Source organism: Vulpes vulpes, chromosome 1 (genome assembly GCF_048418805.1).
Source record: "Vulpes vulpes isolate BD-2025 chromosome 1, VulVul3, whole genome shotgun sequence".
In the NCBI taxonomy this organism is placed as follows: Eukaryota; Metazoa; Chordata; class Mammalia; order Carnivora; family Canidae; genus Vulpes; species Vulpes vulpes.
Window position 1 is genome coordinate 33,483,778 of NC_132780.1, and position 27,537 is coordinate 33,511,314.

The 27,537-nt window shown below is 40.8% G+C and overlaps 1 protein-coding gene across 25 annotated transcripts in view; it reads left to right on the forward strand.

Moving 5' to 3' along the window:
* TJP2 (tight junction protein 2) overlaps nt 1-27,537 on the forward strand; it is a 123,997-nt gene that overhangs the window by 63,551 nt on the left and 32,909 nt on the right. For 19 of the 25 annotated variants that reach the window (XM_072762202.1, XM_072762151.1, XM_072762193.1 and 16 more), the window contains 3 exons: nt 22,359-22,412; nt 25,024-25,148; nt 26,932-27,034. In XM_072762202.1, coding sequence (XP_072618303.1) covers nt 22,368-22,412; nt 25,024-25,148; nt 26,932-27,034 — 273 coding nt within the window. In that variant the 5' untranslated portion in view covers nt 22,359-22,367. Of the gene's footprint in view, nt 1-6,938; nt 6,947-13,013; nt 13,450-22,358; nt 22,413-25,023; nt 25,149-26,931; nt 27,035-27,537 lie in introns of those variants that run through there. The other 6 variants (XM_072762141.1, XM_072762234.1, XM_026001571.2 and 3 more) reach the window with 6 other exon arrangements.

Below are 27,537 nucleotides of genomic sequence, written 5' to 3' on the forward strand. Positions count from 1 at the left end.
CAGGGAAACCTTCAACATTATAATAAAATGACGTCATGGGTTCAAAGTCTTGACAAAAATGTAGTGCAGAAAAGGAGTTGATGTTCCTCCAGCTTAGGAGATCTAGAAAAGCTTTGGGGTGACATCAGTGGCTGATACCCCAGCCCTTGAGCCAATTGACTGTCATTTTCTCTTTACTATTCCAGGCCTTCCTACATCCTAAAAACAAGCATCCCTTGAGGGTGGGGAGGGACTATGTCCTGTGTTGTTAGGTCTGTTTTGCATTTGAAAAATACAGGCTATTTTAAAAATCTTACTCAATTTATACCACATTGACTTTTTTGTTTAGGGTGCCACTTACTTAACATAGGAAACACCCCTCTCACGTGGCACTTCAGAGTTTATAAAAGCTCCCATGTAAAATTCTCAGTCCATCTTGACAAAAACCCTTGAGTGATGGGTGTTATCATCCAAGATGCTCATGGACCAGCTGGTTAGTGACAAACTTACAGAGCAGAACAGCTAGAGAGCTTCGTGTGTTGTGTTATTGTGTGTTTCCCTGACCCTGTTTCTTGCCCACTCCTCAGTAACAATACTGCAACTGTGTCTTTGGAACCTGGCTTGGAAATTATAGTTCACTTTATAGTTTTTCCTCACAGTAGAAGGGGGATTTTTGCTGGAGCCTTGGATGGACCCCTTGGCTTCAGCTGCCCTGAGAAGCCATTAAATGCCCATGGAATCAGTGTCAGGCCCCTCTGTCCACCCCCTCCCCACCTCTTGTGTCCAGTAACCATCTGGGGCTGTCGACCTAGGCTTACATTTCTTTTCTGGCTCTCTGTAAAGATAAGGAATTTAGACTCAAATATATAAAAATACAAATCTGTCTGCGACATTGACCTGCCTCAGACTTGCTCATAGATGACACCAAGATCGCTCCTGAGTCTCGGGGAGGTCCCCCCAGCCACCACCCTCTCTGTGCCTCTAGTGTGGTGGCCTGTTGGTCAGCCTTCCTCAGGGAGCTCCATACCCTACTTCCATGAGGTCCCAAAGAAGGAAAGGCTTCCTTGATCTCTGGAAGAAGCCAGTCCTTTCTGTTCTAGACCTTTGTGTGCTTTCCCTTCATAGCATTTGTCAGCTTTATTTTAGTTCTGCCATGATTTACATTGACCCTCCTGTGCCTGAGAGCTCACTGAAGGCAGGGCTGTGTTTGTTATCATCATTGTTTAATCTCAAGTGCTCAGTACAGAGCTGGAAGGAAAGAGGTGCTTGATAAAATGTGTGTAATGAACCAACAATTGGATCCCACCTGCTACACGGAAACTTTTAACTCCTGTAGGTCTGTCTTCTGGAAATTATGTTCCTCTGTACTAATTAGGTCCAGTGATTAATAATTAGAAAGTGCTATCTTCTGCTTCCCAGATGGCTTAAATTCCTTTGAATATCCCCACAACAGCCAGAGCCAGGCTAGCAACTTTGTAGGGTGATGATGTAATTGTAATAAGCTTTATGTTAATGAATGACAAGTAAAAGTGTTTATTTTCTACTTTTAGTCCTCCCCATTTGCAAATTTGTCTTGCCTCTTATAAAAGCTATAGTGGTATGATTTTATTGTAATTATTAAAGTTCATTTCTAATTTCCTCTAGATGGCATTTATTTTGAAATTTTAAATTTGAAGGGAAAGAACATTCTTTTTATTTCTGCATTTTTGCGCCACCTGGTGGATTATGTTTGTTACTACCCATTGCCTGTTCTGATTTCCTTCCTGACCTGCCCTTTCCACAGAAGGGAAATGTTGGGTGCCTTTTTATGTTTTAAGATTGCGTATGGTTTCTACCAACAATTTCTGTTACTAGGCAAAGATGGATTCTTCTGAGAGAAGATCAACATTGCTGAATTCAGAATTTTAAAAAATGTTGACCTGTATCTGAAATTTCCCATGTCACTAATAAAAGGACAGTGCATAGTAGGGGAGGGGGCATCTGCACACTATTTTATGGACTCTGATTACCTCAGGTTATAGAATAATGACATACAAGATATTAGACCAAAGAATGAGATCTTTTTCTAAGTTTAGGAATAAGACTGTTTCAAACATCTTAACCTTTTATTTAATAAGTTTTGTCATAAGAAGAAAACATTAGATGCCTGCTCTTTTTGTATAATTTGATTCAGTTACATTTACAGTGTTTTATTATTAAGTCAAAGTCATTAGTAAGGCTTGCTGGTTTGCATTTTCAGTATTTTTAATAGCTTGGCTAGGTCTCCCACTTTGCCCTGGTGTGGGAGGTGGATGCAGGAAACCTCACCTTTCCCCTTCCTGTCTCTGGTCTTTACTGCCCCCTCCTCTTAATGGAGTGTATTCTGGTGAAACTGAGAATTCTTTGTTTTTCTCTGTTGTTTCCCTTTTTTTTTTTTTTTTTAAGATTTTATTTATTTATTCATAGACACACAGAGAGAGAGGCAGAGACACAGGCAGAGGGAGAAGCAGGCTCCATGCAGGGAACCCGACGTGGGACTCGATCCCGGGTCTCCAGGATCGCACCCTGGGCCAAAGGCAGGCGCTAAACTGCTGAACCACCCAGGGATCCCTGAATATTTTTTTTTTTCTTAAGATTTTATTTATTTATTCATCACACACACACACACACACACACAGGCAGAGACACAGGCAGAGACACAGGCAGAGGGAGAAGCAGGCTCCATGCAGGGAGCCTGACTGGGACTCGATCCCAGGTCTCCAGGATCACGCCCTGGACTGAAGGCAGCACTAAATCGCTGAGCCACCACCTGGGCTGCCCAGAAGAAAGAGAATCTTAAGCAGGCTCCATGCTCAGCACAGAGCCCAATTCAGGGCTCCATCTCACGACTGTCAGGTCATGACCTGAGCTGAAACCAAGAGTCGGAAACTTGACTGATTAAGGCACCCAGACTTCCCTTGTAGGAAAATTTTTAAATATTACCAAAAGGGTCCTTAAAGTATGAAAGCAAGTACTGTAAATAAGTAATATTTTTTTTTTTCTTTTTTCTCCTCAAAATGGCATTTAAAAACCATGGCATTTGACTCATCTTGATCCAGCACTGTGAATTGCTGGAATAATGGGTTCGGACATAATGAAGATGTTTGGAAATGTTGGTGGTGTTCAATTTAGAAATACAAAATATCGAAAAGGCTCCATGCACTACAATTTTGCCATAGTATTAGTTATAGTAACCAAAGAAAGATAGAAACTTTAAATGACTACTAGGGATATGGTTAACAGATTATAAACTAAATGTGGCTATTTATAAATTTAAGTTAAACATTTAGTTTCTTAATTGCAGTAGCTGCATTTTAAATGCTCAACAGCCACATGTGGTTAGTGGCTACCATATTGGGCAGTATAGCTACAGAACATTGCGGTTACAGCTCAGAGTTCTGTTGGAGATAGGAGATAGCCCCAGACCAATGCCTCTAACTTCAGTTTGTGCCTTAATCACATAGGGGCTCTTGGTAAAATACGTGTTCTTTTCAACAGGTCCAAGGTAGGGCTTTGGGATTCAGCATTTCCAAGGAACTCCTAAGTGTTGGCAATATAGTATCTATACGGCAATAGAGTATCTATACATGAGGTCCTTTAAATTCTGCGTTTATTTCCCAATTCTGATAGAAAAGGCTTGTCTTTGAGGCTTCAGACTCCAGGCTTACTGGCTTTCTGGGGATTAACCAGGGATACTGATATTTGGTGGGAGCATCTGTGAACCATCCTCTGATGATGCCTAGGGTCTAGGAGGGACAGTTTATTTTGTGCTTCATTAGGGCCAACCCTGCTAGCAGGATTTAGCTGAGCACTCTAATGACTGGTTTTCTAACCTGCCTTTTGACAAAGCAGTTTATAATTTTATTTATCTTGGTACTTGTCACGGGGTGGTAGTTTGTATGTTTTTTTTTTTTTTAAGTGAAGCTGTTTTTTAATGCTGTATGGGCTTAGTCAGATTCAAAATCATAGAGTAGACAGGGCTGTGTCCCTGTTGCCAAATTAGCACCTTCCTTTTTGGCTTATTGATGGTTTCTATGTAATTATAATTAAGAATGGTCTGTTTAAATTACAAATTATACTTTATAGCTCACTGTATCAGAAATGTGAACATAGAGGTCTTAAATGTAATTATCAGCTGATTTTTTTCCCCCTCTTCATATCTTATTAAAATTGGACTCATGCATATCTGGACTCAGATTGTGACCAGCCACCTATTAGTTTGGAACCATGTGCAGGTTCCTTAATATTTCAGGTTAATTTTTAGAGCAGTTTAAGATTCACAGTAAAATTGAGTGGAAGGTACAGAGATTTCCCATATACCCTCTACCCTTTACACTGGGTAAAGCCTTACATCATAAGTATTACCCGTCAGAGTGGTATGTTTGTTATCGTTGATAAACCAACACTGACACATCATTACCACCCAGAGTCCATGGTTTACATTACAATTCACTGTTGGTGTTGTACCTTCTGTGGATTTGGACAAAGGTATATGACGTGTATACATCATTATGGTATAATTCAGAGTATTTTTACTGCCCAAAAAAATCCTCTGTGCTCTGCCTATTTTCTCCCCTTCCTTCTAACCCTGACAGCCACTGATCATTTTATTATTTTCATAGTTTTGCCTTTTCCAGAATGCCATATAGTTTGAATCAAATGGGATGTAGCCTTGTCAGATTGGCTTTCACTTAGGAATATGCATTAAGTTTCTTCCATGTCTTTTCATGGCTTGAAAGCTCAGTTCTTTTTAGTGCTCAAAATATTCCATTGTTGGGCACCTGGGTGGCTCAGTTGGTTAAGCGTCTGCCTTCAGCTCTGGTCATGATCCCAGGATCCTGGGATTGAGCCCCACATCGGGCTCCCCACTCAGTAGCAAGTCTCCTGCTCCCTCTCCTCTGCCTTTGTGATCTCTCTTAGTCTCTCTCAGATAAATAACTAAAATATATTTTTAAAAATTATATATATATATCTTTTAAAGATTTTATTTATTCATTCATGAGACACAGAGAGAGAGAGAGAGGCAGAGACACAGGCAAGGGAGAAGCAGGCTCCACGCAGGGAGCCCAATGTGGGACTCGATCCTGGGACTCAATCCTGGGACTCCAGGATCACACCCTGGGCCGAAGACAGGCGCTAAACCACTGAGCTACCCAGGGATCCCCCCAAAATAATATTCCATTGAGATGCATCACATTTATTCATCCATTCACCTACTGAAGGACATTGTGGTTGCTTCTAAGTTTTGGCAGTTCTCAATAAAGGTGCTATAAACATCTGTTTTAAAAAAAAATAAAAAAAAAATAAAAAAAAAAAACATCTGTTTTTGTTTGGACATAAGTTTATAACTTCTTTGGGTAAATACCAGGGAACATGATTGCTAGATTGTGTGATAGGAGTATGTTTTTGTTTGTTTTTTTCTTGTTTTGTTAAAGATTTTATTTTAAGTAATCTCTACAACCAACATGGGGCTCAAACTCAAAACCCCAATTTTTATTTTTTAAGATTTTATTTTTTTGAGAGAGAGCATGAACCGGAGGGATGGGAAGAGGCAGAGGGAGAAGCAGGCTCCCCATTGAACAGGAAGCCAGGCTTGACCCCAGGACCCTGAGATCATGACCTGAGCCAAAGGCAAATGCTCAACCGACTGAGCCACCCAGGCACCCCGAGTATGTTTGGTTTTAAGGAAATCACCAAACTCTCTTCCAGAGTGGCTATACCATTTTGCATTCTCACCAGCTCCTACTGCTCCATATCCTCACCACATTTGGTGGTGTCTTTACTCCAGATTTTGGCCCTTCTAATATGTGTAGTCCTATCTCTGTTTTAATTTGCATATCCTTGGTGACATATGATGTTAAACATCTTTTCTTTTCTTCTTTTTTTTTAAAATTTTTATTTTATTTATTCATGAGATACACACACACACACACACACACACACACACACACACACACACACACAGAGTGAGGCAGAGACACAGGCTCCATGCAGGGAGCCCGACATGGGACTTGATCTGGGGTCTCCAGGATCACAATCCGGGGTCTCTAGGATCACACCCTCGGCTGCAGGCAGCACTAAACCACTGAGCCACCCGGGCTGCCCCTAAACAGCTTTTCATATGCTTATTTGTCATCTGTAAATCTTTGTAGGGTGTCTATTAAGGTCTTTGGCCTGTTTTTTTAACCAAGTAGTTTTCTTATTTTGAGTTTTTGGAGTTTTTTTGTATATATTTGTCTGATAATAGTTTTTATTTCTTTTTAATTTATTTGATGGGGGGCGGGGAGAATGAATGGCGGGGAGGGGCAGGGGTAGAGAGATCAGCAGGCTTCCCGCTGAGCAGGGAGCCCAATGCAGGACATATCTATCCCAGGACCCCAGGATCATGACCTGAGACAAAGGCAGAAGTTTAACCCACTAAGTCATGTAGGTGTCCTGATAATAGTTCTTTATTAGACATCTTTGCAAGTGTTTTCTCCTAGTTTTTATTTAGTCTTTTTATTCTCTTGACATTGTCACTCACAGAAGTTTGTAAACTTAATGAAGTCCAGCTTATCAATTCTTTGTTTCATGGCTCATCACACCTTATATTTTCATAAATAAAAAAAGGAGGAATTGGGTTTTTGGAAGGGTTAACGGTTAATAGCCATTAAATACTTAGCACAGTGTCTTGGTGCTTTGTAATGTTCAGTCAGTGATGATATGTTTTGGGTCCCCTGATTCACACATGTGTTCACAGAGGAGCAGCCCTAGGGAACTTATACTTAGCAGGCTATTGCAAGAGCCAGAAATAAAGTCTGACCTGGTTCCCTTCCTGCACCCTCTCCTTCTCAAGTCACTAGGCTGCAGTCACTCAGAAGAGTTGCTGAGCTGGGTTGACTGAATGCAGACCAACTACTTGGGAATGACCCTCAAGCTTGTCAGAGGTGTCCAAGCACCAACAACCATGGTGGGGATTTTTTTGTGTTTTGTTTTGTTTTGTGTTTTTGTTTGTTTGTTTTTTGGTTTAAAGGCCAGGAAGTGATCACAGGTAGTTTCTGAAAGACTCTATCCAGGTACAGGGAAAGAGGCAGTGTTCTTCAGTGGAAAGGATACAGGCTTTGCAGCCGCACTGACCTGAGTTAGGATGTGTCCTCTGTCACCTTTTACTTATATGAACTTGAACAGGTTACTTTACTTCTGACTTCTGTCTTCTTTTCTGTAGGATGAGTCTAATTGGTGATAGCTAAAAATGATAGAACAATTACTACATGTCAGGCACTACCCCGAGTTCTCTACATGCATGGTCTTATTATTATTTTTTTTTTAATTTTTTATTTATTTATGATAGTCACAGAGAGAGAGAGAGAGGCAGAGACACAGGCGGAGGGAGAAGCAGGCTCCATGCACCGGGAGCCTGATGTGGGATTCGATCCCGGGTCTCCAGGATCGCGCCCTGGGCCAAAGGCAGGCGCTAAACCGCTGCGCCACCCAGGGATCCCCATGCATGGTCTTATTAAAGTCTCCTAACAACCCTAGAGAGGTTAACAGTTGGGGAAACCGAAGCAAGGACAAATTAATGTAATTTGCCTAAGTTAAGTGGTGAAGCAGAGGCCAGAATCCCCACTTTCTGATTATGCAATCCATGATGTGTCCCTTAAAGAAAAAAAAGGCTTTTTTTTTTTGAGATATAGTTTATATACATTACAATGAAGGTGTACAGTTCAGTAGTTTTTCATATGTTCACAGAGTTGTGCAACCACCACATCAATTATAGAACATCTTTATCACCACAGAAAATAATTCACACACCCATTAGTTAAATCATCCCATTTCTCCCTAAAATCCTACTCCTAAGCAACCACTGATCTACTTTTGGCCTCTGATTTTGCCTCTTTTGGACATTTTACATAAATGGAATCATACACAGTATTTGTCTTTTTACAACTATCTGGCTTCTTCCTTTTTTTTTTTTTTAACTATCTGGCTTCTTAAACTGTTTATAAGATTCATCAGTGTCACAGCATATACTAGTACTTCATTCCTTATTATGGCCAAATAATGGTCCGTTGCGTGGATGGACCACATTTTGTTTACCCATTTATTGATTGTCAGTCATCCAAATTTTTTCCACTTTTCTGCTATCATAAATGATACTGCTGTGAACATTTGTGTACAAGTTTTTGTGTAGACATATACTTCCCATTCTCTTGGATTCCATGATGTGTTCTTAACTACTATACTATGCTCTTCTGGGAGACAGAAAGCAGGCAATTCTTATTTGGGAGTGATCTCGTTATACTATTGTTGCAGTGTTTTTGGTGGGTACCTTTATTGAGACTTGTGTGATGAGCACTCAGCAAGGCTTTTACAAATATGAAGAACTTCATTCAGTCCTTACAGCATTTATAATAGACGTTGTGAGCCTTATTTTACAGGTAAGGCAACTGAGCCTCACCAAGTAAACTGCTCAAGGTCACAGAGCTTGTAGGATGTGTAGGGAGCTGAGCTCGGACCCAGGTGTGTGTGATGGCCTACAAAGCTCTTCAAAATCAGATGGCTGCCATTTCCACATTTCCAGGGATATATTAATGAAGACTCTGCCTCCCACTTGGAGGTTTGTTGGCCTGGATTTTACAGAGTGCTTTCCATAGAAGTTTGCTTCCTTTCACCCTATGGAATAGACGTTGATACTCTTATTTGTATCAAGTGGCAACTGTATTGTGTGTGTGCCCAAGGTCATGATTGGGTTGGAGGGTCAGAATCTTGGCTGGAAGTGTCTTCTTGGAGTCTAGTTTCATTGCTCTTTGCATTTCAGCAGACCTGCTTTTTAAACAATAGTAGGATTCCCAGGCACACCTTCATTGTCTCCCAATTCTGTCTTCACTGTAGTGCAGACTGAAGTTTTCCCTTAGGTAAATAAAGGGTGATGGAGTTGAAGAAACCTCTGGTAACTTGGTAACTTGTACCTTTCAGCAGTGGGCCTGGAATCTAATCCTGTGAATTCTGATGACCTATCAGGAACCCCTCTTAAAATTTGTGTATGTTACTTTTTTCTTAACCGTACATATTGTAAGGTGTGGCTGTGAGCACACCTTACCTTCTGGAGCCATAAAGGGGAGGGTAAGGAGCTGGTGATCTCTTTGTTATCATCCCATCGGAAAATGAAAATACTTGTGGAATAAGCTATGGATGATTTATTGGTAAACCAAAATCACATAAAGACTTATTTAGTTTCCTGCAGACGAGTCTACTGCTCTAAGGAAGGGTTTACTTTGAGAGACCACAGGCAAGTGGCCCAAGGCCAAGGACTTGGTTTATAATTTTAAAATTACTCATTTTGGGGGCACCTGGGTGGCACATTTGGTTAAGCATCTGCCTTCGGTTCAGGTCATGATCTCAGGGTCCTGGGATCGAGCCCCGTACTGGGCTCCGTGGTCAGTGGGGAGCCTGCTTCTCCCTCTCCCTCTCCCCTTCCTTGCCTGTGCTCTCTTTATCACTCATTCTCTTTCTCAAATAAATAAAATCTTTTAAAAAAATTACTCATTTTAGGAAGAGAGACTGGACCTCCTTTTCTGCTTTTCCTGGGAAAAAGCAGTTCCTGCTTACTTCTTTGATAGATGTTTTGAAATTGTCCTCAGCGATTGGAATTTTTACTAAATCCTCAACCATTAAAATAAGACCAGTTTCAAGGTGTGCTTGAGCGGTATGCTCTTTGTAACTGCCATTCCCTCATCACTCACCTTGCTCCAGCCCCACATGGTCTTTTTTCTTCCTTGAACACAATGAGATTCTTTCTCATCTCAGGGCATTTGCACTTACTGTTCTCCCACCTTGGAGAGCAGTTCTGATTTTTTTAGGATTGGTGCTTTCCAGTGTCACAGCCCATGGCACTTAATCCTCCTGCCATTATAATATATGTTATTTATTACTCTTTCCCATTAAAATCCTTCTTGTGAGGGAAGGACTTGGCTTATCTCCCATCAGCATGGACAGTGGGCCTTTATCTTCCTTTGCTATGGCCATCAGTAGTACTGAGTTGTTACTGTGTACTCTCCTCCTTATTGGACCGTGACTGCCTTTTGCAGTGACTTCAGGTAATTTGTCTTTCAGTCCACAGGCTGCTGTTCAGGAGATGTTTCTCGAATATATGAATATGGAGTTTAGGAGTCTTTGGGGGAGGTAAATTGCTAAACGGGAGATCATCTTATTGAGGCAGCTGTTCTACCACAAAATGCCCTTTTGATGCCCCTGGTATAAAAACTGCTAGGGAGAGGCTGCAGTGGTTCCCATGGCTACTTTCTAGGTTCCCCCTTTCTTAGGGTCTTTGCTCTGTGCTAGTCTTTGCATCCTGCACAACCCACCCCCACCCCTATACCATTCATTTTTCAAACTTCATCTCAGGGTCACTTGCTTAGGGGAAATCCCCCACCCTCCCATCAGGTGCTGGCTCTTGCCAAGCTTCCTGAGGGCAGTCAGTGCAGTATCTCTAAGTGCCATGCTTTATATTTATCTATTCATTCACTTCATTCATTCATTCAGTAATCTCAATGCCTACCGTGGGGCTCGAACTCATGACCCTGAGATCAAGAGTCACATGCTCTTCCAACAAAGCCAGCCAGGTGCCCCCAGTGCTGTATGTTTTAACTGACATCTGATCCTCAGAGTCTAGCAGGCTGTACTTAGTAAACATTTGCTGAGTGAATGAGTAAAGAATTGGTGATAGTGTATGTGCAAACCCATGTTCCACAGCAGCACTGTTCACCATAGCAAAGAGGTGAGAGTAACCCAAGTGTCCATCTATGGATGACTGGATATACAGAATTTGGCATACACAGACAATGGAATATTATTCGGTCTTAAAAAGGAAGGAAATCCTGATGTATGCTACAAGAATGAACACAGAACATTACAGTAAGTGAAGTACGTCCCACAGAAAAAGACAAACACTTGTAAGACTTTTACTTATGTGCAATATCTAGAACAGTCAGATTCATAGGAGCAGAAAGTATGATGGTAGTTACCAGGGGTGGGAGGAGGGGGCAACAGGGAGTCGTTTATGGTGTAGAGTTTCTGGTTTGCAAGATGAGTCTTAGAGACTCGAACACAACAATGTGGAGTACTTAGTACTGAACTGTACACTTAGAAATGATTAAGATGGTAATTTTGCAATTTTTTTTTAAAGATTTTTTTATTTATTTACTAGAGATACAGAGAGAGAGAGAGAGAGAGAGAGAGAAGCAGGCTCCATGCTGGGAGCCTGACATAGGACTCGATGCCAGGTCTCCAGGATCACACCCTGGGCTGAAGGCGGTGCTAAACCCCTGAGCCACTGGGTCTGCCCAAGATGGTAATTTTGTTATGTATTTTTTTTAAAGCACAATTAAAAGAATTAGGGCAAAAACTGACTTCTGGAAATCACTGTATACAAATCTGAAATTCTTTTTTTTTTTTTTTTTAAGATTTTATTTATTTATTCTTGAGAGAGAGAGAGAGGCAGAGACACAGGCAGAGGGAGAAGTAGGCTCCATGCAGGGAGTCTGACGTGGGACTCAGTCTCTGGTCTCCAGGATCATGCCCCGGGCTGAAGGCGGCACTAAACTGCTGAGCCACCTGGGCTGCCCTGAATCTGAAATTCTTAAGGGGTAGGATGCCTTTGACTTCTGGGCAGTATGCATAAATAAATGAGGGAAAGAAGTATTTATTTCCTCACGAGGGAAACTCAAGTATTTTCCGAAGGATTGTCAGAGTCCAAGAGGGATCTGCTTTGTGCTTTCCCTCCTTGCCTAGGTTCTTGTGCTTCTCTGCTCCTGGAGTCTAGGGAGCCCGTGAGCTCGGGGAAGAGCCTGGCTGGTGTGTAGGGAGCTTGCCTCCATCTGCACAGCCCAGCTGAGTCCTGGGTGTTGTATTTCCTGCCTTTCTCTTTGTAAGATTTGAAGCGAACTTTTACTACTTTCTTACCCTATTTTGCTGTTCTAATGCTTATGAGGAACTTAACGGAAAGAGATGAACTTTTTTTTTTTTAAGATTTTATTTTTTTAATTTATTTGAGAGAGAGTGCAGGGAGGGGGAGGGACAAACAGATTCCCCACTGAGCAGGGAGCCCGATGCCGGGCTCTACGCCAGGCTCGACGCCGGGCTCGACACAGGGCTCGACGCAGGACTCCATCCAAGACCCTGGGATCATGACCCAAGCTGAAGGCAGACACTTAACCAACTGAGCCACCCAGGCACCCCAAGACATGAACATTTCTGAGTGCCTCTTCAGCATGTGCCCTTTATAGAGGTTATTTCATTTCAGACTGACAGTGGCCCTCTGAGGTGTAGGTGCTGTTATCCCCATTTTATAAAGAAGGAGACACAGTATCCAAGCTAAGTGACAGAACAGACTGCACTCCAGATCTTCTGCCTTTACAGCTTATGTTCTTGCCTCTACTTCAAGTTGCTTCCTGTATGGTCTCCATCTCATGATCCATATTTATCAAACACCTTAACCTCAAACACTTTGGATGGTGCACTCGCCACATTTGCAAACGGCTTACTTTGACCCCTTGGTGTAGCATATATCATAGCATATATCATAGCAAGAATGAGGACTGGATCCTGAAGACCATGCTTCTGAAATCCCAAACCCAACTGTGAAACCCCAGGCATCCCATAAAGTCTTTTCTAGACGTTCAAAAACCTAAAATGTACTTTTCCACTCTCCCCCAACCCCCACCACTGGTAAAAACAGAAACAGATGGTACGACTCTTTGTTATTCTTTTATCTGCTAAATTTACAGAAAGGTTAGAGAGAAGAGAAAACTTTGCTGAGTGAGCACTCTGTCCCCCAGTTGGCTTCAAGCTCCCTTTCGCCTACAGACCTCTTATCTCCAAGGATGTGAAACATCTTATCTTCAAGCCTTTAATTTCTGTGTAACATTGGCAATTCCATTCACCTGAAACATCACCAGTTCATTTCCAGCCAGCTTGTGCCTTTTGTGTGTGTATGGGAGGGTCTGTATAAACAAACACTTCTCTAAATGTTCCTTTCCAGAGTTTTGCTCCAAAATGTCCTATTTGCTTCATGATTTCTACTTCGATTCTGAGTCACTCTATATGGCTGACAAGAATATCTGCTCTGATCCTCTCCTTCCCTTGCATGGGAGAGAGGGAGGGGAAAGAAAACCGTTCAAGTGGTGTAAATCCAGACTGCTTTCTTTTTTTCCTCGCAAGTGGTGCTTTTCAAAGCGTTCCAGCGTCCCTGCTGTATGGATGTGTCACTGTGAGAGATGACAACAGGATTTGCTGGGAATGTGGGCCACTATTGTATCCGCCTTATGTAACCACGTGGAGTGATGGCAATGGGTGAGCAGCCTGGGGTGTAGGCAGTGGCCTACTGATTAATCTCCGGAGGCCATGAAGACTGCTCAGGTCCTCCAGAGGATGTGGATCCAGGCTGTTAAAAAGTTGGGGAGATTGAAAGGCCATGTGAGTCCCCCTGCAGGCTCTCCCCCTTTTCTTTCCCAGCCTTTCTTTGCGGGTAGTGGTTGGGGAGCAAAAGCTTTCTCATAGTGACTCCTTTCTCTTTGGATTTATTTGCGCTTCTGGCAGCTTTCAGTAACAAATTGTGACATGCAGCGTGTAGTCAATGGTGGGTTTTAAAAATACTTGGCTTATTTTTAGCAGATGTGTGAAACTGATAGCCTCTTATGAGGCTTATGAATCAAAGGCTGCTGTTTTCCATGTGTTGGGAGTCTGCAAGTGCTGTTTTGCTTCCTGAGAATGACTTAATATACTGCCTCGTGGAAGATGTTTGTTTGTGTTCGGAAATTTCTTATTTTGTGGTAAAACTTTTTGTTTCCTTATTCTATAGCCATCTTTATTCTAATATCTGGGTTCCTAAATCACAGGAAACAGTTTTTCACATGTTCTTTTTTTCCTCTTAAAGTTTGAACGGTAAGTACTACTGTAACATGTATGAGTGTTTACTTTTTTAGGTGGGGTTCTTTATCAGGCAGCTCCATTATGACCGAGTTTGAATAATCTTTAACTTTAGCTATGGCCTCCATCTGTCTGAACTAGCAGTCTGTGGACAAAAAGCCTAAAAGTTGCCTGTTGGGGGAGTAGAGATAGTGCAGACTTTTGGTTATCTGCCTTCTGGTTGTTGTTTTTTTTTAGAAGACATTTTTCTTTTTGGTTTTATTTTTTATTTTTATTTTTTGAAATATTTTATTTATTTATTCATGAGAGACATAGAGAGAGAGGGGGGCCAGAGACACAGGCAGAGGGAGAAGCAGGCTTCCTGCATGGAGCCCGATAATGGTACTCGATCTTGGATTTGGTCTTGGATTCCAGGATCCTGAGCCTAGGCAGATGCTCAACCCCTGAACCACCAAGGCATCCTTGTTAGTTTTTAACATATTTATGCAAAATGGAGGATTTTACCTGTTTGGCCAAGGTATTTAATTTTTTTTTTTATTATTTATTTATGTAGTCATACAGAGAGAGAGAGAGAGAGAGAGAGAGAGGCAGAGACATAGGCAGAGGGAGAAGCAGGCTCCATGCACCGGGAGCCTGACGTGGGATTCGATCCTGGGTCTCCAGGATCGTGCCCTGGGCCAAAGGCAGGCGCCAAACCGCTGCGCCACCCAGGGATCCCTGGCCAAGGTATTTCAAAGGGAAAACAACAACTAGGGGGTATTTTAAAAAGACAGGTCAAGTAACTATTTGTCCTTGCCCCTTTCCCTTCATTCTTCATGTAAATACCTTACTGTTAAACAGTTTTTTATTTATGGTAGAGGATTAGCTCCCTTTAACTTTCTGTGTTGTCTAGGAATGACTCATTATAATATCAAAAGAGTTATAATGAAAACAATTTACATGAAAAATAAAAGGGCTGAGGGATTGGTGTGAAGTACCCTGAAGATGCTCCTTCCTGGCGCTTGGGGTGTTGACTTGGGGTGGGGGGGGGGGGGGGAAGGAATCTGGGGAGTTCTTCACCCCACTGCTCCCCCACAGCTAAACGGTCTCTCCCTCACCTGCCTTCTATGCATCTCTCAAGTTATTGCCACCACCCTGTCTTTCTCTCCTCAGGTCAAGTGGTAACACTTATTTTGCTCTTTTATTTTGCAAAGTCGGGGGTTAAAAAAATTTGATATAAGGTCCCTGTTTAGGAATCAGGTACACCTTGATATCCACTTATATGTCCCCCGTTTTTGAACTTAATGAAATGTTTGGTGCACATAAAGAAATTATGAATCTAAATCATAAAGCCTACTTATAAAACAAATAGCATAGAGCCTCACCAAGATGGATTCAAAGTCCTTTCTCTCTCTGCCTCTTGCCCAGCTCACTTCATCCTGAGGTCTGTGGTTTTCATTACCTTGCTTTTTTTTTCCTTCTAGTCTTTTTTTTTTTTTTTTTTTTAAAGATTTTATTTATTTATTCATGAGAGACAGAGAGAGGCAGAGACGAGGTGGAGGGAGAAGCAGGCCCCCTGTGGGGGAGCCAGACAGGGGACTCTATCCCAGGATCAAGACCTGAGCCAAAGGCAGACGCTCAGCCGCTGAGCCACCTAGGTGCCCCTTTCTTTCCTAGATTTACCACACACATACACATACATAATCCTAAACAGAACATCCCTAAAGAAAAAATTACTTTTGCTGGCTCTTTCTTTATTGCAGTAAAGAACACCAGAGAACATAAAGCTTAGTTTCTTTACTGCATAGTAAACATGTTCACATTGTTGTGAAACATGGTTTGCTTTCTAAACTATATAAAAATTGTATCAGGCTTTGCACATTCTTCTAGGATGTTTTTCACTCAACATTCTGTTTGAGTAGCATCTGTTGTGGTACATGTGGCTCTAATTTGTTTTTATTACATTATAATATTGCATTTGAATAATATATTATGATGTATTTGTCCATTCTGTTCTTGATAGATATTTGGGTTGTTTCCAGGTTTGGGCTGTTGAGAATATTGCTGCTATGAATACTCTTTGTGTGTATCCTTGTCACTTACTCATACATTCCTAGCCCGGGAGAGAAATCACTGCATCATGCAATATGTGTGTCTTTGGCTCTAATACATGTGAGCTCTTTCTGTGGCCCTGTATGCAAAGCTCCTCAAAGCTAAGCAACAGCCCGTTGGCATTCATGCAGAGTCTGAATACTGATAGCAATTCTAGGATCTCTGCACAGCCCTGCCAGGTTGGGTGGGGCCCAAGCCCAGTGGCCCAGTTTGAAAGGCATGAGCTGAAGCCCTCAGCTAAGCTGCTGTTTGCTGGCAGACTGTCCCAGGGAGGTGATGTTCTGAGGAATGTGTGACTGTGTGGGGAGTTCTTTGTTTCCCAAAAGGTATTTATATTGATGAGGCAGAGAAGACACTCAGTGATTTTCTTTTTGGGCACACTGTATTTGGTAAAAAACTCCATGGGCTTTGGTGATTTTTATTTGCCAATGTATCAAAAGGGTCGTAAATCACATGCTTGGCACATAGTGAGTACTTAGTATTTCTGAATGAATGAATAAGGGAGTGAGTGAATGAAGGGTCTGAGACCTTCATAAAAAGTCATAGTGCTGTAGGCTACACAGTTATGATATATTTTAATAGCTTTCAAAAGAGCTATTAAAATGTATTTACTTCAGTTTCCTCATCTTTAAAAAATAAGATTTAAAATTCATCACCTGGGCAGCCCCGGTGGCACAGCAGTTTAGCGCCTCCTGCAGCCTGGGGTGTGATCCTGGAGACCCAGGATCGAGTCCTGCATCGGGCTCCCTGCATGGAGCCTGCTTCTCCCTCTGCCTGTGTCTCTGCCTCTCTGCCTGCCTCTCTCTCTCCCCGCCTCTGAATAAAAAAAAAATAATAATAAAATAAAGTAAAGTAAAATTCATCACCTACTATAACAGAAATATATTCTTTTAATATTATGTTTAAGTAGTTAATAGTTTATGTCACAACCCACTAACCCTAGGTAAAGAAGAAGCCACTTACAATCTGATCAGTTCATACAAGTTGGGGAGATCTTTGGGCACCTGGCAAGGTTTGATTGATTAAAAATTTAATTCAATTCTATTGGGGTGGTAGTGGTAGGAATAGGGGTTTAATTCTCTTTCTGGATAAATCTGATTTAAATTACCCCTGTGCATAGCTCGGGAATACTTAGGTAGTATAATCGCATTATGGAAGAATAGTGAATTTCAAAAGCCATTCTACTTGGGCAACATTTAAAAAATAAAGTTTTGTAGCAACTCACTCACAATTGGCTAAATGATAACAAATTTTATTTTATTTTATTATTATTTTTAAGTTTATTTATTTATGATAGACAGAGAGAGAGAGAGAGGCAGAGACACAGGCAGAGGGAGAAGCAGGCTTCATGCCCAGAGCCCGATGCGGGACTCGATCCCGGGACTCCAGGATTGCACCCCGGGCCAAAGGCAGGCGCTAAACCGCTGAGCCACCCAGGGATCCCTAAATCCAAAACTTTAAAAAGAGAATTTGCTGTTTTAGAATACATTTTTGTTTTAAAAATAAAGAGTAATGTGCTTATATAAAAACAATTCTCTGCCATATCACAGCTCCTGAGGAGGTTTAACCTTTTTTTGGTATTCTTCCCATCTCTTGTTTATATGCTTATATAAAGTTTATAGCCAATTTTTATTTCTACTCCTTCCACCAAGAGCAGACAGACCTAATAATATAAAACCAACTTGCTCTTTCTCTCTTTAATTAAAAATACAGTAATCATGAGAATTAAGTAATTATTTTTAGTGCCTGTACATTTCATTTTATTGATTCATTTAACCCAAATATCACACCCTTTTTGGACACTGTGCTCCCTCCCACCCCTTAGCACCCCTTAGCACCACTCCTCCCACCCCAATTCTAGGGGTGATTGTCATGGTACTGGTTAGTTCTTTCCTGATGATTTTTAGATGAATATTTTGGAGAGGGTGCTGCATGATGTTTTTTCTTAACGTGTAGGGATATTGCTATATTTAAAGAGCTGGCATCTCTATTTATTTTACACAACTTCCACATTAATTCACTTTGTTGAAATTTGCCAGCTTTAAGGTAGAGTCAAGTACTGAGAAGATGAACTTGGGGAGCATGCATGCTAGTTGGTATGTGGCTGGTTAAAGCCACATTGAAACCTGAAGGGGCCAAAGAGTTAGGAGGTATTCTGTGAAATGGAAAGAAATCATCAGTTCTGATCAACTAGGTTTCTGCCTACTGTTTCCTTTTACAAAAGCTTTTTTTAAGTAGTTTTAAAATTTGGAAAATTTGTGTTATACTGGCACATGTTAGACATAGACCACAGCATTCCAGAGAGGAATGGTGATAAAGCACACCTATAACACCAGACCGAATAGGCACTTGAGTTCCCAGCCTAATCACCTCAGGGGTGCTGTCAGAGAATCAGAGGGCCAGTGACTGTAGCAGATTTTAAGAAAACTTGTAAGTAGTGGAAGTCAGTGCCTTAATCGTATTAACAACTGATGAATGGACAGTGTATCCACTCCTTGGTTCACTGAAAAGAAAACCTTTTTGAGTGCCTCTTCTCTGCACCAACTACTGTACTAGGAGATAGGGACAAAAGGGAGTGAGCGAGATAGAAAAATCTTAACCTGAAAATCCAGTTTAATTTTCTCTCAATTGAAAAACAGAGGTCTTGGGATCCCTGGGTGGTGCAGCGGTTTGGCGCCTGCCTTTGGCCCAGGGCGTGATCCTGGAGACCCGGGATCGAATCCCACGTCGGGCTCCCGGTGCATGGAGCCTGCTTCTCCCTCTGCCTGTGTCTCTGCCTCTCTCTCTATCTCTCTGTGACTATCATAAATAAATAAAAATTTAAAAAAAAAAAAAAAAAGAAAAACAGAGGTCTTGGTGAACAAATCTAAATGGGGAGATTTACATAATTTAGATAATTATCTTTTTGAATGTTTACCTCTTTTTTCTTTAAGATTTTTTTATTTATTCATGAGAGAGTGAGAGACAGAGAGAGGCAGGCAGAGACACAGGCAGAGGGAGAAGCAGGCTCCCTGTGGGGAGCCTCATGCGGGACTCATCCCAGGAGCCCCAGGATCAGGGATCACAATCTGAGCCAAAGGCTCAACCACTGAGCCACACAGGCGTCCAGAATGTTTACCTGTTTAATTGCTTTGATGTGCCTTCATTGAACCTAAACATCGCTCCTTTTGGGATGCTGATCCCATCCATCCCACCCCTATCCCATAGCACCTGGTCCCAGGGGTGCTGATAGCATGGCTCCTAGTTCTTGCCTGTTCCTCAGACAATTTGTATTTTCTTTTTAACCCTCGAGGTGATTTTTTTTTTAATTCTAGTTTTTTTTTTTTTAAAGATTTTATTTATTTATTCATGAGAGACACAGAGGCAGAGACATAGAAGGAGAAGCTGGCTCCTCACAGGGAGCCCAATGTGGGACTTGGTCCTTGGACCCAGGATCACATCCTGAGCTACCCAGGTGGCCCTGTTCTAGTTTTTGATCTATGAATTCTGATCTCTTGGAGCCAGATGGTATTAGCCATGGAAATGTCCTAAAAGTGAGAATACAGAGGGTGAACTAAAGGATCATGACTTCCTCACACATCGAATCATCAGTTAGTAGCTACTTAAGACCAGGCTGGTTTACCTTCTGTATAAAACAAAATTGCTTCTTCCTACCAAACCCCTTTGCCAAAGGGAACAAATGATCTGTTCCAATAGACCAGTTGATAGAATAGCCTTTTGTGTTAAGCTGTGTTTCCCCCAGTTCAGAGAGTTTGTTAAACTGGGGTGGAGTGGGGGGGGGGGGCACACATCATCTGAACATTTTCCGATTCTTTTCTCGCTCTCATATTAATATTAGTGTAGGAATGCCAAATTTGATTTGAAAAAATTCTAATGTAAAACAACTAGTTTTGTTTTAATTATCTTAATTTGTATATAAGTATAGTAAGGCCTTTTATTCATATAATTATATTTTTGTGTCCTTGTGTTTTAGAAACTCTCTATTAAAAAACATACTGGGGGCACCTGGGTGGCTCAGTCCATTAAGCATCTGACTCTTGATTTTAGTTCAGGTCATGATCTCAGGGTTATGGGATTGAGCCCCACATTGGGCACAGATTCTATCACTGTCCCTCTGTGTCCCCCACCTCACTCACTCTCACTGTCTTAAAAAAAAAAAAACAACATAGCTGGGTTTTTAATTTATCCTGCCTATATTTGTTGTGATAACTTTTCTGTATTTTGTATCCTAGAATATGTTATATTTGTGCTGTTTTTTTCTAAATTTCCCCTTTTGCCTTTCTTTGGATTGGCTTTTGGTTTTTGTTTTATTTTCCTCTCCATTGTTGGAATTATGTACCATCAGTATTCCTATAGTGGTTACCCCCAGAAAATTTAACATGTAGTTTTAAATCAGTGAAGTTTAAAATTAATTAGCAATTTAACTCTGCTCCTGAATACCACGTATTTATTTATTTTTATTTATTTATATTATATTTTTCATTATTATTATTTTTGAATACCACGTTTTTAAAGGTGTTTTCCTCCCTGTCTCTCCTCGTCCCCTGTTTACCCTGCCTGTGATATGCAGCGCTTCCTGAACCTGAAAAATCTTCAATTCTGTAAGACCCGTTATCTCTTTGAGTATTGTATTTCTCTGGTACCCTCTTAGCATCTCCTTCAGGAAATCTAACTAGACACAGACACATTACATTGTAAGACTTCCTTGGTCTTATCTTTAGCATGTCCCACTTGTTAAGTGCTTTTTGCTGCATTCTGGGTCACTTCTTCACATCTGTCTTCCAATTAATTATTGTCTTCAGTTGTGTGTAGTATGTGATTCACTTCATTGTTGATCCCATTTCAGTGACATATTTTTATTTCTAAAAGCTTTGTTTGCTTTTTTTTTCTTCCAGATTTGCATGGTCATTTTTGATGTTCTTTTGTTCTTTCAGTAGTATACTTTCAGTTTCTCCTTTTAATTTCTTATGATAAACTTCATGTTGTACCTACTTCCCTGAGCCTGTGACTGATATTTCCAGGATTGAGTCTTTGACTCTAGTTTTCTGTTTCTTTGAACTCTCACTCATGGTGACTTGTTTTGTTTTGTTTTAAATAATACATTTATTTTTTATTGGTGTTCAATTTGCCAACATACAGTGGTGACTTGTTTTGTGTGTGTGCATTCAAATTGTGAACTCCTGTTCTTCAGGTACTTACCTGGGAGAGAATCTCCATTTGCCCCTGTGTACCTGTGTGGCACTACCATGCAGAACCACTTTGAGTGTGTTGTGGGGAGGTGTGCTTGATCTGTAATAAATTTAGTCCCAGGCTTGTGTAAATATGGGTCTGTTGATAGGAATTGTCCAGGGAGGTATTTTTAGTTATTTCCACTCTATTCAGAGTTGAGGATGAACAAAGCATGTGTCCCTGCCATCTCCTTCTGCCCCTACTATATCCATCCAATCTAATCTCCACCCTACATGGATTCTTGTTTGTTTGTTTTCAGTACTGGTTTATCTCTCTGGCTTTGAGCCTTCTTGGTATTTCTAGTCTTTAAGGATTTCTCTTCAAAGACAGCCTGTATAATTATTAGTATTTTTAAATTGCTAGCTGCCAGTTTCAGGCTTTTCTGGACATCTGTTTTGGTATATTGTCAGAAACTGAAGCCTCCATCAATTTATGCAGGCATTTTCATCTTTCATGCCTAGCAGTACTGATGGAGAAGAGGCTACCCAATTGGGCACTCTCTGAGAAGGCCAAGGATTCCTTTAGACATAAAAAGGCATCAAGCTTGCCTAAGAGATCACCTTTGATGGGGAAGGGGGGTGATTAAAAAAATGAATAAAAAATACCTCTTTGAAACTCTAGATTTTGGGGCACCTAGGTGGCATAGTGGGTTAAGCATCTAGCTCTTTGTTTTGGCTCAGGTTGTGATCTCAAAGTCATGAGTCTGAGCCCCGAGTTGGGCTCCATGCTCAGCAGAGTCTGCTTGGGATTCTCTTTCCCTCTCCCCTCCTGCTCTATATGCTGGCTCACTCTCACAAATAAATAAATAAATCTTAAAACAAACAACTTTAGATTTCTTTTTCGAGGGATTTTGTAATGATGTTTTGGAGTGGTGATAAAAAAAACTCAACACTTAACATTTACGTATCTATTACTACATATTTCACTAATTTTCCAGTATTGTTAAGACTGCCATTTGATTGAAGGGGTGTTTAAAAATAGGTAATGTAATGTTCCTCAAAAATACCAACTTTTTAGGGTTTGTAGAATGTGTGAGCTGGACTTTCTCTTGAGACATTTTCAATTTTATAATGCTTTATTTCTAGCACTGAAATGTTTGTGGTTCTAATCCAACTGGTTTTGTTGCTTTAAAATAGGCCCCAGGCATGGAAGAACTGATATGGGAGCAGTACACTGTGACCCTACAAAAGGTGAGTGCTATGCAGTTCATCCTTGCTGCAATCCTGTTTCTTTTCTTTTCTTTTTTTTTTTTTTTTGGAGTTTATTTATTCATGAGAGACACAGAGAGAGGCAGAGACATAAGGGAGAGGAGAAGCAGGCTTCCTGCGAGGAGCCTGATGTGGGACTCGATGCCAGGGCCCCGGGATCATACCCTGAGCCAAAGGCAGATCCTCAACTGCTGAACTACCCAGGTATCCCCTGTCCTTGAGTTTATAGGTCATAAATCTTAGTCATTTTTGCCCAAACATGGTTTTTCCTCCCTTAAAGTGGATGATGCATTGTAGCAGGCAGTAGTTATTATATTATCAAAGATTTGCATGCTAATATATTTTTTGGTTGAGGTTTGTATAATAGAAAAGTATAGAAGTTATTCAATGTATTTACTTATCTCTAGATAGAATGGGTTATGAAAAAAGAAAAGGAGGGGAAAATGAAATAACCTATACTATTTAAGGATGTTGAGGTAGCTACTAAAACTGTTATAATTTTTTTTTTTTAAGATTTTTATTTATTTGATAGAACAAGCAGGAAGCAGGGGGAGCATCAGGCAGAGTAAGAGGGAGAAGGAGACGCTCTGCTGAGTAGGGAGACTGATGCCAGGATGCGGGGCTCAATCTCAGGACACTGGGATCATGATCTGAGCTGGAGGCAGATGTTTAACCTGAGCCCCCCAACTTTTATGATAGTAACTGTAATATATTAAGTCCAAACTAAATTTTGAAATGTTGGTTTAACAATCAGGAGACATGGGTTGTATTCCTTGTCCTACTCATGATTCTATTAAGAGGTGCTGAGTTAATCAGATTTTTAAAAATCCTCCTCTTTTGCCCATGGGATTGACAGAAGCTATGAATATATTTCACTTAATATGTAGTCATTCACAGGTACTGCTCTTCTTGATTAAATGAGGTACTACAAATAGCTTCTAGTACATGGACTCCAGCACATAATGGTTGCTTAGTAAATGTTAGCTCTCTTCCTTTTTATTCTTCTAACAGCAGAGTTTGAGGTAGGTGTGATAGGTGTTAGACCCGCTTGAAACAAGCACAGCCACCCAGAGTCTGTATGTCATCTTGTGGGTGGCTGGGCTGACCTTATTCCATCAGCTGCCCTGCTCAGCATCTCTGTGACTTTTGTGGGCTCCGCTGGGGTCTTAGTCCTGCTCTGAGTCCCTCCAGGCTCTGGACTGTAAAGTTCCTAGAAGGATTATAAGTTCCTTAGGAGAGTTTTCTTTTGACCCTTAGAACTGTGAACTTTTCAAACCCTAACTTTGGTAAAAGTTAGTTCCTGTATAAATGAATTAAATTAATCCTGGTAGAAAAAAACCCAGATGCAGTGCTTAGGTGCCAAACCTTCTGGAGCAGTCACATAACATGATTTCTCCTGGTGAGTGGTTTCCCCCTAGGGTCTTAGTTTTCAACTCTAGTCCTCTTCTGACTCTTCTCTGCACCCTGCCACCAGCATTTCACATACCCCTTGAGTTGTGGCTCCCAAGTGGCAAAAGTGAGAGACGTTTAAGGTCTAGAGGATGGAGCTACCTCTGTATAAACTAGCCACCCAGGTGATGGTGCTGCCCCATCCAAAGCCACATAATTAGGGATAATTGTCTAGCCTGCATTATGTTGCTAATTGTTTGTCTCCAGTTGGTACAGTGGGTCCCATGTGGGAAATCTTCCATGGGTGGGAGGAGACTTCATTTTATTCTCTGAGTACACTTCTACATAAGCAGACCCTGATTTATAGTTATAATCACATATAGCCATATCATTTGGATGAAACCTTAGGAGCTTAGCTTTTTAAGGTTTTGTTTTTAAGTAATCCCTATACCCAACATGGGGCTCAAACTCACAACCCCCAGATCAAGAGTCACATGCCCCACCGATTGAGCTAGCTAAATGCTCTGGGAGCTTAGCTTCTATACACACTGAAATGAATTAGGGGTATGTATTTTTTCTGGGTTCACTGTTTTACATTTCTAGACCAATCATGATATAATTAATCTGTATTTTCTGTCTTATACACATGTAGGAAGGAGTTTAATGCTTTGCTTTCTCACAAAGTCTTAAAACTAAGTTTATCTTCATATTTAAATTTTTAAAATCCATTTACTTTTTTCCCCCACCCTATATTAAAATGAAACCACCAGTTCACCTAACTTTAAAGTTAAAGGTATACTTGAAAAATAGTGTTTTATACAGATTCAGTTGTGACTGAAGCTGTTCCAGCTCAGGTGAGACTATGAGAACAGGTATGACTAGTGATTTGAATAGCACATCCCTGTTTGGACAGAAGATGTAATTTCCCACCCCCTGCCAGCTTCTACTGATAACTCTGTTCTGTCAGTCTTTTACAGCTTTCACAAGACTGTTTCTTTTAGATAAGGAATTTCCCTTTATAAACCTGTCAGCTAACCATGATGGTGCTTTATTTTGTTTCTCATTTGTATCTGTAAGCCCTTTGTTCCTGAGCTGTCTCTCGTTATTGGTTTGACCTTTATTTTACCAAGTGCTTGATAAATCCTGAAAGCCACTTATGGAGGGATTTCTATTTTTTTATTTTTCTCTTCACTCCAATGAACAGGATTCCAAAAGAGGATTTGGAATTGCAGTGTCCGGAGGCAGAGACAACCCCCACTTTGAAAATGGAGAAACGTCAATCGTCATTTCTGACGTGCTACCGGGTGGGCCTGCTGATGGGCTGCTTCAGTGAGTGTCTTTTGCCCTAGCCCCAGCCCCTGCCAGCCCCATTGGTTGGTTCTTGACAGGGTGCTTTGGGCAGTGGGTGTGCACTTAAAATAAAGAACTTTTATATATACTGAAGAGTTTTAAGGGGTGGGGGACTGGGTAACTGGGTGACAGGCATTAAGGAGGGCACGTGATGTCATGAGCACTAGGCGTTATACAAGACCGATGAATCACTGATCTCTACTGTGAAACTAATAATACACTATATGTTAATTAATTGAATTTAAATTTTAAAAATCATAAAAAAAAGAAAAGTTTTAAAGTAAGAATTGAGAATGTAACATACAATGTTTTAATAAGCTCCAAACATTTGGAAATTTCCAAATATCCAAATATCCAATATTCTTTGGAGGGAGGAGAGCAGTCATTTCCACACAGGGAAATAGTTATAACTATCACAACTATCATTCCTAGGCTTAAGAATCATTGCTGAGTGTGGAGTACAAAATCAGCATGCTTTCCTGTCTACCTCCAACACTTTATATTTATTTTACCTTATATTCATCAAAAATTTTATTTATTTATTTATTTATTTATTTATTTATTTATTTATTTATTTCATTAAAAATTTAATGAGGATACTTTGGTTTAATGATCTGATTTGTAAGAGGAATGTGGAAATTGGGAAAATTTAGTACATGAAAACACAGCCAGCCTTCTGGTCTGAAGAGATGATGCCATTTTAAAAGATGCCTATCTGAGTTAGTTTCCTCAGGATCATTTCTTAGGGCAGAATCTAAAATTACTTATATGGCTGCCTTGGCCAGAGAGAGAGCTCAAAAGTTTAGGTTCTGTTGGCTTTTGAAGTCTGTATGGTCATATCTAAGTCAGCAATCTTTAATACAGAGAGCAGTGTAGGATTAAAGAATAATTTTAGGGATGAGATATTTAAGAAGGTTTTTAATGACCTCAAAATTTCTTTATTAATCTGAGGCAAACTACTAATCTCTTCCCCTCCCCTTAAAAACACAGGTGGATCTAAACCTGCTCTGGGGGCTATTTTCTTTTTTCTTTTCTTTTCTTTTCTTTTCTTTTCTTTTCTTTTCTTTTCTTTTCTTTTCTTTTCTTTTCTTTTCTTTTCTTTTCTCCTTTCCTTTCCTTTCCTTTCCTTTCCTTTCCTTTCCTTTCCTTTCCTTTCCTTTCCTTTCCTTTCCTTTCCTTTCCTTTCCTTTCCTTTTCTTTCCTTTTCTTTTCTTTTCTTTTCTTTTCTTTTCTTTTCTTTTCTTTTCTTTTCTTTTCTTTTCTAAGATTTTATTTATTTATTCGAGAGAGAGAGAGGCAGATACCTAGGCAGAGAGAGAAGCAGACTCCATGCAGGGAGCCCGATGTGGGACCCAATCCTGGGACTCCAGGATCATGCCCTGGGCCGAAGGCAGGCGCTCAACTGCTGAGCCACCCAGGTGTCCCTGTTTGTAGACTTTCTGCAGCCCACCATGCACTTCAGGGAGGGGAGGGCTTGGTGCAGAAGTTCTTTTTGTGCCTAGATCTTGCCACTGCTGAGTCCCTCCTGGAGGCACCCTTGAGTGTGAGTCATTCCCGCTGGTTTCCAGTAGACAGAGCTGCTCGTGGGTTTCCTCCTAGTAAGGACTCACATTGAGTTGACTGATTAGGCCTCAGGAGTTGTCAGACACCGAGCCTTTTAAGCATTTGGGGTCAATTTGCTGCTTCTGCATGTTCCTAAATAAACGATTTACAGTGACTAGATGGGAGTTTTTCATGTCTTATTTTTATTTTTTGTTTGCAGAGAAAATGACAGGGTGGTCATGGTTAACGGCACCCCCATGGAGGATGTGCTCCATTCATTTGCTGTCCAGCAGCTGAGAAAAAGTGGGAAGATCGCTGCCATTGTAAGCTCTGTGTTTGCTTTCAGCTTGCCTCAATAGCATCTTGTTTATATGCTAAGAAGAAAATTACCACTTGCTTCTAAGCACTTGACAGAATTACATAATTTAGCGGCTGCTAAGTTTTTGTTTCCTCTACTTTGGGGTGACATTGTAAAGATGATGATGTAAAGATGTAAGTAATCTCTTCCTGCCTTTTCCTTATCCTTCTCCTAACTTTCAGTAGTTCTCTTATCTCAGGAACCAGGCTACACAATCCTAAAACAATTAACTAGACTGAAAACACTTGTAAAACGGCGTTAATATAGAAAATAAATTTCAGCTCAAAAACCCATTTGTAAAGGCCCAAACAAGATCTGCCATATCTTAATAAACTAGACTGTCTTAGGAGATATTGGCAGTCTGTAGCATTCATTCATTTATTTGCTCACTCATTCATTCAGCAAACACTGGTTGAGAATCAGCTATGAGCCAGATGCCTCCTGAGCCCGCAGCACAGAGTACCTACT